This window comes from Callorhinchus milii, unplaced genomic scaffold (genome assembly GCF_018977255.1).
Source record: "Callorhinchus milii isolate IMCB2004 unplaced genomic scaffold, IMCB_Cmil_1.0 Scaffold4, whole genome shotgun sequence".
Taxonomy (NCBI): domain Eukaryota; kingdom Metazoa; phylum Chordata; class Chondrichthyes; order Chimaeriformes; family Callorhinchidae; genus Callorhinchus; species Callorhinchus milii.
The window spans coordinates 11,968,921-11,979,343 of record NW_024704745.1 but is presented as its reverse complement, the minus strand read 5'-3'; the positions used below and the strand labels follow the sequence as shown (position 1 = coordinate 11,979,343).

The 10,423-nt window shown below is 44.7% G+C and overlaps 1 protein-coding gene across 2 annotated transcripts in view; it reads right to left on the bottom strand.

Moving 5' to 3' along the window:
• Positions 1–10,423, bottom strand: part of LOC103180164 (prostaglandin F2 receptor negative regulator) — a 41,309-nt gene that overhangs the window by 5,904 nt on the left and 24,982 nt on the right. For both annotated transcript variants that reach the window (XM_007895854.2, XM_042334146.1), the window contains exons 3-8: positions 9,479–9,904; positions 8,418–8,804; positions 6,825–7,259; positions 5,468–5,881; positions 1,116–1,223; positions 310–606 (exon numbers count right to left, since the gene is read on the bottom strand). In XM_007895854.2, coding sequence (XP_007894045.2) covers positions 310–606; positions 1,116–1,223; positions 5,468–5,881; positions 6,825–7,259; positions 8,418–8,804; positions 9,479–9,904 — 2,067 coding nt within the window. The remainder of the gene's footprint in view (positions 1–309; positions 607–1,115; positions 1,224–5,467; positions 5,882–6,824; positions 7,260–8,417; positions 8,805–9,478; positions 9,905–10,423) is intronic.

The window sequence follows — 10,423 nt, the reverse complement described above, 5'->3', positions numbered from 1 at the left end:
TTCTGTGAGACGTCTCAATGATGCGATAGGGTGCTTATATCAAGTATAAGGATGATTATTATCAAATGCAAGGATTAAAATAAAAGTCATTACGTTTTGTAACACTGAATTCTCTACCCCAGCATTGCTGCTTGGGATTTAATATTTTTTTGAATGGAAGTGAAGTCTAAAAGAAATCCTTGTGGAATTTTAGAACCAAAATACAAACAAAGATTCCTCAGCACAGTGCATGTGTTAGCACTTGCAATTCTGAGAATCAGCTGCATCTCCTCAGTGATTCTGGATAAAATATGCGGACTCAAAACACACCTGAAATATTAACTCGCACTGCAAGTGGATCCGATGTTTGCTGACTCATTTTCTGCCAATCTCCAATCTCTGATTTAATCCATGGTGTCACCGCACAGTAATAAAACTTTGCGTCTCTCTTCTCAGCACAATGTATCCGCAAGCAGAATTCGTGTTCACTGATCCTCTCGGCACTGATGCTTGTGGTCATGTTGCCCTTAGCGTGTGTCACCACCGACTTCTGATCTATGGACACCAGGAGGCTTGTATTCAAGTACAGCTGTTCAGAAGCCAACCATTCAACCTCGTAAAAGACATCTAGAGGAGGTAAGACAGAATTCAGACAAGACCACAACAACCAGGTCCACAGTGAAATACAACTTAATGGGTTGCAATAGGGTTTGACTTCCTGTTCACAGTAATAATGTTTTTTGAAAAGCATTGTTTAGTTTGGCATATTCTAAATTACCGGAAAGTTAGTTTATGTAGGTTATAGGTATACAAAAAAGTGTTTACTATGGAAGCAGTAGAGTTCTCAGCCCTCAAAGACACCTTGACTGTGTGTTAGACACAAAATACTTAGTTAATGAGTTAAATAAACTAGTCTCCACACAGCACAATATATATTTAGCCAGAACTGCTGTACCCTTAAGACAAGGCTGCTCAACCATCAATAGGGTCAATGTATGGATTGCACAATGCAAGCGTCTATTTAATAGATAAGCCGACAAGGCAATGTGCTCAAAGCAAATAGCTCATTAGACGAGCCTATTCTTGAGAAAGTAGAATATTTTTGTGACAGATTTCAGACACCTCTCTAAAATTACCTGTGTTCTTGGATATCTCCAACAAGTCAATGACACAGTTAATCTGCACAGTCTCTCCTTGCAACACATGGTGTTTATCAGATTCTAATGTCACATTAAACCAGGGAGCTGAAAAGAAAAAGGGAAACTAATCAGTACACAAGTAGTAGTTCAGGGCATCAAGGACTAACATTGTATTTAACAATAGTTTTGAGAATGCATTAACAACAACAACAACAAGATTCCATTTATAAAGCGCCTTTCACGTCAGGAGGATGTCCCAAGGCGCTGCACAGTTGGGTCATGACCCGAGCAGGGGGGAAATGGTCAGGGTGAGGGGAGGGAAGGGAGGGAGCGAGGAGGGGGGAAATGGTTAGGGTGAGGGGAGGGAAGGGAGGGAGCGAGGAGGGGGGAAATGGTCAGGGTGAGGGGAGGGAAGGAAGGGAGTGAGGAGGGGGTAGAGAGTCGAGGGGAGCTGAAGGCTCGGTCAAAGAGAAAGGTTTTGAGACCGGCCTTGAAGGAGGAGAGGGAGGAGGCGGCGAAGGCACTGGGGGATAGAGTTCCAGAGCCTCGGGGCTGAGAGGCTGAAGGCCCGACCACCGATGGTAGGGCGATTGGGGCGGGGGACGTGGAGCAGACCGGAGCCGGGGGAACGGAGGGTACGGGCAGGTAGGTAGGGGGATAGTAGGTTGGAGAGGTAGGAGGGAGCAAGGCCGTGAATGGCCTTGTAGGTGAGGATGAGGATCTTGAAATCAATCCTCTGGGGATGGGGAGCCAGTGGAGGCGAGCGAGGGTGGGAGTGATGTGGTCCCGAAGTCTGGTGCGGGACAGTACACGAGCTGCAGAGTTCTGAATGACCTGCAGCTTGTGGAGGGAGGTGCCGGGAAGGCCGGCGAGGAGAGAGTTCCCATAGTCCAGCCTTGAGGTGACAAAGGCGTGAACCAGGGTTTCAGCAGCGTGAGGGGTGAGGTAATGCCGTAGTCTGGCGATGTTCCGGAGGTGATGGAAGGCGGTGCCAGTTGTGGTGCGGATGTGAGGGAGAAAGGACAGCTCAGGGTCGAACAAAAAGCCAAGGTTCCTGAGAGGTGGAGAGTGCAGCCTTGGATGCTGATGGTGTCGGCGCCTGAGGTGCGGAGGCGCTGACGTGAGCCAATCAGGAGGGCCTCGTAGGATTAAGTAGGATTGCACCATGATAAATGTCCACGCACCACACTGAAGGCAAATGCCTACTAGATAGCTGATGAGGAAACTCTGAGGCTTGGGGTAACAACTGCAGGAAAGCGCTACTTGGGGTCCTGAGTTCGTGAACAAATGTTTGTATGTCCAGCGCCTGGAATCCACCTTGATTGGCCTGCAGAGAGGCAAGCAGCAGCCGCTTAAATTCCGTACCTCCAACTGGTGGAACCATCGCTCAATGGGAAGGGACCATGTGCCCAAGCTGTACACAGAAAGAAGGTGGCATGGCTCTCAACCATTTCGTGCTGAGATGTGTTGCCCACCGGGAAGCTCACAGGGAGTTCCTTGTATCTACCATCCACCTAGTGAGGACTCAAACCCATGCTTGTCGGATGTCGAACAACCAACTGTGACTATCCTTCTGGGGGGTGGGGGAGGAGGCGGGTTGGTTAGCGGGGTCCCCTTGGAGCTGAATTGGCTCCGAGGTGACATGCCTGGCAATGAAATGTCAGAATCAAGCCAGTCCTCTGTGGCGCTCTCGGTAGTCCGGTTCCCGAGCCAGGCGGGTCCACAGTATTCCAGGGCACTGCTGATAACTGCACAGCCAGCCTGGCTCATCGGCAGGACCTGGAAGGACAGACCAGTCACTGGGGGCAGGGAGTCATCCCACTCAGCTCCTGTTAACCCTGCAAGTCAAAGCCAATAGGTAGTGTGGTCCTAATTGGACAAGCAGTGGGAAAGCTTCCTGGACAGCAACATCAATGGCAAGCTAAGCAGTTTTAGCTGGTGAGATGTCAGCAGTATCCCAACGCACACTCTGGGGTCCCCAAGTCTAGGCTCTTTGCAACCTGTGCCTAATGCTTTCCGGAATTGGGTAAGCAGGATGCATCCCTCCAGGGAGAAAGCGTGCATTCCATTCGAACAATCTCTCTCTGGGAATTGTGTAGGTGGGATGCCTGGAAATCTCATCATGGTGATGGGTTTCCGCATGTGTCAGACACCCGGCTGACCCACCCCAAAATTAGGAAGCTTAACAGTCAGAAGAGAAAAGGAACATTCATTCTCTCCGTCTGTGCTGCATTAGAACTGGAGTCATAGTGCTTTATCATACAACCTTACATCAGGCCTCCAACAGAGAAAAAAGTAGGAGAATGGGAGCAGAACACAGTAAACTCCTGATAACTCGCCACTCCAAGGAGAAAGGGCTTAGTGACGAGTTATCCAGAGTCGCGATTTAGGCTATTGGATAAGTATATAAATAAATGCAGCCAGGATATTGACACCATGATGACACAAACGGTAGTGAGAAGTTAACCCAGCATCGAGGTATCAGGAGTTTACTGTAGGTAGTTCCAGTATGGGAGCAAGCACCAGTACAGACATGATGGGTGAACAACCTACAGTAAATGAGTTCTATGATTTTAGACAGGAGGCTTTCATTCTCCCTGTTTGGGTTGGATTCAATCCAAGGTCCCAGAGGTGACGTAGAATCAACTATATGCATTCAGTAATGAATAAAATTAATGTGGACTGTTCACCACTACTTCCTACAGCCCTGGTGCAGCTCCATGCACCATCACTGTATTGTAATCCTCTTAGAAACAGTGTCACAAATGTGAACAGGCAAATAGAGGATTTAGTAATTCTCTATATTACTCATATAATAAAAGGAATATAGTGGAGTGCCATTATCGCAGGGCTCCTGTTCCTATATGAATAGATTGGGTGGGGGTGGGGTGGGCTTCTATAAAATACCAAACAGTATTATGGCGGGGCGTGATCACATTGGTAGGCACTTCCACATTCACAGCACTTCTGGTCAGTTCATAATGTCGACTTTGCTGTTTGCATGTATACTAAAACATGACTGTCATCAAGTCGCTGCCAACATCACCTTCGGCCGCATTTGTTTTTCACTAAGTAAATGTTGGGGTCTATAAGCAAACTCACATTACAATATAGCGCCTTATAATGCGGGTATTATAAGTTATATAACTTCCAAACACTATGGAAGTGCTTGCAGGTTATATAACATATTCTTCCAAGGGCAGCCTCGTAACCATTTTTAATTTGGGCTGCACATCAATGGTCTCACCCATGAAATTTCACTGAGTCTTTTGTAAATTTCTTTAAGATATTAAGTTCACGCAGAATGTATGGAAAATGCTTAAATTCAGTCTCTTATCAGGCAGAGTGAAATACTGTATTCAGTAGATATTCTTTTATAGTTTGAACAAAACTCTGGTAGTTCACCACAAGAAATGTTGCTATTCTGTCTTTGAAAGAAACAGAACACAGAGCAATGGAAATACTGAGACACGCTTATTTCAACAAACTCCGTGAGGCTCAGAACCTTTTGCAGAATTGCTCTGGGGGTTAATCTATACACCACGTAGTGTTTTAACTATTGATGAGTTGTGCCCTGTCAGGGAAACGGTTGTAACTAACATGAGTATTTATTTTGGTACAATCTGTGAGTCTGTCCTGAAAATGCCTGCTTTATGTAAGGTAGAAAGGCCTTGGTGGTATGTAAGGGCTTACGTGTGTTTCCAGCCAAACATAGGATTATTGTTTGCCTGGGTCACAACTTAGCAGTGCAGTCAGTGTCAGAGAACAGATGCACAACAGCTGTCCACATCATTGGTGTTGGTGGTATGTGTGTATGAGGGGGGAAAAGAGTCTTCTCACTGGATCAGCTGGGAGACTTTTGAGGAAAACCAGCACTCCGAAAAAACCCGAAATGGTAACCCTCCTCTGTCGGTTTTAGGAACTTCCATTCAATTGCGCATTCAAGGTCGCAAACTTTCCATTTGTTCCAAAGTCCAGACCACCCACGCACCAAGGGATTTTATGACCCTGGAGGAATTCCATCTGGATCCAGAGTTAGAATTTTTTTCGCTTAGTATTTCACTGCAAATTTTGGTCAATTCTTAAACTCAATCTTAAATCTAGAAGCGGGTTTTCTGTAGGTTCTTTTTAGGACTACGGAAAACTGGCTTCAAAATTGAGACAGAATTTGAAAGTTCTCTTGAATGTCCACGCTTCAAAATGATAAGGGGAAAAAGTCTGGACCCAGAAGGAATTTCTCCCCTCAGATCACCAGTTTTCTGCAGAAGCAGATATGAATGTCCAGCATAACTGCAGCCTGAGCTAATAGCAGGACTGTACTTTTCTGGAGTGATTAAATGCACACCTACCTGCTGTTTTAAAGGCAATAGATACTGTATTTGATGAGTTTGCAGCAGACTTGAGCCACCCGCCATTCGTGTCTGGTATCCATGCCTGAACCATGCAATAATACATTCCTTCGTCAGCAAACTGGGTCCTGAACAGCCGGAAACGAAATTCGTTGTCGCTGACCTTCTCCAGAATGACATCCTCCGATCGGTCCTTGGTGTCCCAGGTCTCCAGTTGGACCACAGAGTCCCGGCTCAAGGAAATTAGTGTTTTAATGTCATTTGCATCGGGAGAGGTTGGTTCTTTCATTGCGATCACCACTGAGTAACGGGACACAGTCACGTGCTTGGAGGAAACGCTACAGGTCATCTCAAACGTATTGCCTCTTGTAGACACTGGCTTCTCCCCTGTTGCTTTAATATTCAAGCTTGGAACTGAGAAATAGAGAACAATAATATTAATAATAATACTTGCATTTGACGTAGTGCCTTATCAAGTCATCAAGACAAAACAGTGAAATGCAGGAAATCTGGGTCAACTGTAACTGGCAGCTGTTGCTATCAAAAGGTATCGTACTGATCCCTTCAGATCATCCACCTGCTAGCCTTATATGGGGAGAATAGCAGACTAGACGTCGCAAGCTCTGAGATGTGAAGGGCAAGTTTCAGACAGACAACAGGAAGTATTCCTTTACATAGAGGGGAGCTTCCAGGACAGCTGGAATGGTTTACAAGGAAGGGTTGTTGAAGCTGCTGCAATGGATTGGTTTAAGAAACAGCTTGTTGCTAATAACAGGAAGGCAGAAGGGTGGGCATTCTGGTGGGCATGAGATCAAATGGGCCAACAGTCCTTCATCCAAACCTATCCCATGATCTTGTGGATTGTCTAATGCACAAAATGCTGGATCTCAAACTTCCTAGAATAGTTGGGTATGGTATAGCATCCTCAAAGTTCAGTAGATCAAGTTTCCAACCTCAATCAGCTGCTTTTCCAAAGCAGTGGGGGAGACCTACACAGGAAATTTTTCAACCCAGGCATTGATGGTTCAACAAGGGAGATACTATAATCTATCAAACTAAATGCACGCACTTTTAGGAAAGTAGGAGAGAATAATTTAATCTACATACAAAAATACTCTTTGATATATAAAAAGCAAGATTGTATTTAATAAATTGACAGGAATTATTGAAGTGAACATTATAAACAACTCGAGGCAAATATTTGGATGCATTTCTGGAGAGGGAAGAGATAAAGTGAGAAGGATACATTATGTTGCTTGAAAACAATCAGTAGTGGTTTGCTAGCAATGGATTTTCCTTGTCTTAAATAAATAAATCTTTTGTTCTTGTTAGAATATGCCAGGAACACTTAATTCACCTTGTGTTTGCCAGGACATGATGACAGGGTCTGAAGCGACTGTCTTGGATTTCATCCTCGAGTCATCCCGATGCTTAACCCAGGCAGAGACTTTGCAAAAATATTCGCCTTTATCAGAGATGAGAGCCTGCTGAATCTGAAACCTGAAAGTATTGAGCTGAGATTTGGTGAAAATTAGTTCTCCCTTTTCTGCTCGCTCCTTATACTCATTGTCCACTGTTAGTATCAGCTCTTCATTCATCGATGCTAAGGGTATATTCACCCAGTCACTGCCATTCTTCTCAGGTTTGAAATACCAGGACACGGTGAGTCTGGGACTCTCCATCCCCGAGCTCCCTAGGTTCTGCACATCCACCACTTGACATTCCATCACCGCTGAATCCCCAAAGGAATGAGCTCCCTTTATCAAATTCATTTTCACAGAATACGAAGAATCTGAGGATGATAAGTCGATCAGAACAAAGTTCACCTCACATCTCAAATGCATGCTGGACAACCAAAGAAAAGCACCTTGGATATGGGTCAGTCAGCCTGACTTATAAGATCTTATCTTTTCACCCACAAAATATACAGTCAATTCATTTTACAGTATATTCTGTGAAGAGCTTTGAGACGTCTCAAAGACATGGTAAGGCGTGATATGAAATACAAGGATTATCCTGCTATAAAGGACATTCAATGGATGGTCCCTGGGTCTGTGCAGAGTGGGGACAGCAAATGAAGTTGCCTCAATTGGATCTCAGTAACCCCCTCTCACCCTCCAATATTAGAGTGTGACTTACTCAGTTTGTAAACTACTTTCATCTCTTGAGGAGACCTGAGATACGTAATGTCTGGTTTTCCCAACAACACGTCCAGCAAGACCCGACTATGAGCCTGATCTCCCGGGCCAAGTCGCATACAACAGCAACAACTTGCATTTATATAGCGCTCCTCAGGCAGGGCAGCATCCCACAGTGCTTGACAGCAAATACAGTGGATCTGACTCCCAAAATATAAAGCTGGAGATGCAGAAAGACTAGCCCTGGGGATACACCACTCCTATGCAAGCGCATTGACCTCTTCTTGTAGATTTCCCTTCAAAGTTGTTTTCATGGGATCTTCGCTAGCCAAATAACAGCCGAGTCAAAGGAGCAAATCAGTCTGATTTTCAGCCTCTTTAACCATTATTTGAGGAGCGGAGAACAGGGTTGTCAGTGGTGACCCGATGACCTGGAAGTGCAACTAATTGCTAGTTCTCCCCCCGCGCCGCACCCCCCCACCACCCCCGCCTCCCACCACCACCACGTGACCTGTTGTAACACCATGTCCAGTGTTATGGATCCATCGTCATAATGGGGTTATGTGCATAACAGGTAATGTTGTACATTAATTATCCTGTCTACAGTTGTAAAACACACCGATTTGTGGCTCAATATAGATTTCTGTTTGGGACACATTGCTCTGTTTAAAATTGGCTACCAAGTTCGCCTGCAAAACACACAGTCATTACGTTTCACAGTAAATCCTGTGAAGCGCTTTGAGACGTCTCAAAGGCATTATATTAAATGCAAAGATTATTATTATAATAAAATGCTGTAAGTAATAAATTACCTAAGAAACTAACTCTGACAGGGACAGAATTAGATGTCTTTTCTGCTGCTTTTTTCCACGTTCCGCTCGACCCCCGGATCCAGACGGATGCTGTGCAGTAGTAGTAGCCACTGTCCGTTTCGTCAACCTGCTGCACTCTCAGTCTGTACTCGTTGCTGCTAATCTTGCTCAGTGTGACGGAATTCGAATTGTTCACTACTGCCGTTCGGTCCATGTACACCAGGCTTGATTGGCTCTGAGCATTGGTTGGCAGAGAAGAGCTGAAATACCAGCCCACCTCGACCACAGCCAGATCCTCAACTCCTGTCACAAGGCAGCTGAGATTAAGGTTACTTTCTTTGTTTAGAGTCAGGTTGCCACTGAATGTGGAGACTGCCAGAGCCTCAGCTGAAAAAAAAATACATTCTTTAGTAATATTTCAGACAAGATCATCAAAGCCCAGGGAGTTCAAATAGCAGAAGTGATCCCAGGGCAGGGTGTATGAGATTTGAGTCAGTCCATGGCAGTTCGAAATGGTGGGTCTGAGCTCCGAACTCCGAACTCAAAACTGTATGTCTGAGCAAACAACTTTCAAAAGATGAACAAATTCATGATTGGTACCAAGCTGTTTGCTCAGCACGAATTCAGGGGGAGAAATTCCACCTAGGTCAAGATTTACTCCAGTCATGTAGAGTTTCAGAGGGTTGAGAATTAGGCAAATCTTTATATTTTGCAGCCAGCTTCTTTTAAGAACTGGACAGAAAAATGTCTCAAAAGACGAGAATCAATTCAACAATTTCCAAAACTCTGAATGCTCTGACATGCTCAGAAAATGATAGTGACCCGAATTCCAGGTGTACTTTCTCCCCTTTCGGTGTTGTCAAAAGAAACAAAAATCGAAAGCAAAAATAACCTCTGCTCAGAATTACCATTCTTCGTGCGTGAAAGCTCAATAAGTATCAACTTATTTATCACCAACTGGACCCGACCCTGGCTAACGTTGGACCAGTTGTTCTGTAACATCTCCATGAAGTTTTAACCAGTCCTAGAATCGATTACATGTCAAATCAAAAGTGACCTACCCAATGATCGTACTTTAATCGATGCAATGTCTGTGTTTTTCTCGAGGATATTTTTCCAGGTGGCAACATCTTCCATAACCCATTCCTCTGCTACGCACAGGTAGGTGCCCTGATCCTCGGGACGCAAACGGTCAATAAGCAATTTGTAGACACCGCTTTCTTCAATGCTCATCCTCACGTCACCACTTTCATACCGGTCTTTGTACTGGTCACCGGACTTTAATTTTCCCTTTGCGGTAAGCGACAGAATATCCATCATGGTCCCACTCTCTTCTGACTTTAACCTCCACGTGATGGCCACATGCGTGTGAATAGTTGAGGTTGTGGTTGCGATACATTGGAGTTCCAGTGACTCCCCTTCCGTGTAATTCCTAGATTTTATACTTCGGGATTTTCCGAGTGTCACTGTTAGTCCATCGGGAATCACTGTTCAAATGAGAGAAATAAGTCAGGACTGATTGAAACCAGAAATATTTCAAGAAGCTTAAAAGGGAAGCAACCAGTATTGAATTTCATTGCAAAACTAAGTACTATAAAGGGACAATCAGTTTACTCACTCACTCACTCACTCACCCTTGCTTTACACTCTGGAACAGCTTACACTGCTTCACGCAGTACAGTAATAATAGTGGCAGATGGCCAGGACCAAGAATGCTACTGGAAGCACACCCCAGTGAGACTTGAACATTCCCACATTAAGGAATGACAACATTAACTTGGGATCTATTCTACACAGTAAAGCCTCTTTGACTGTCACAAGCTTTCTGGTTCAGTAACTGGATCAACAGAGCAAGTATTAAAGACAGAAAAATGTGATAATCCATTCTGGTATGAAAACAGCAGAATTACAACTCACACCTATAAAGGGCCTTGCACATCGGATGAACAAGAATAATAACAATAATCCTTGCACCTGATATTGGGCCTTATCACGTCTTTGAGACA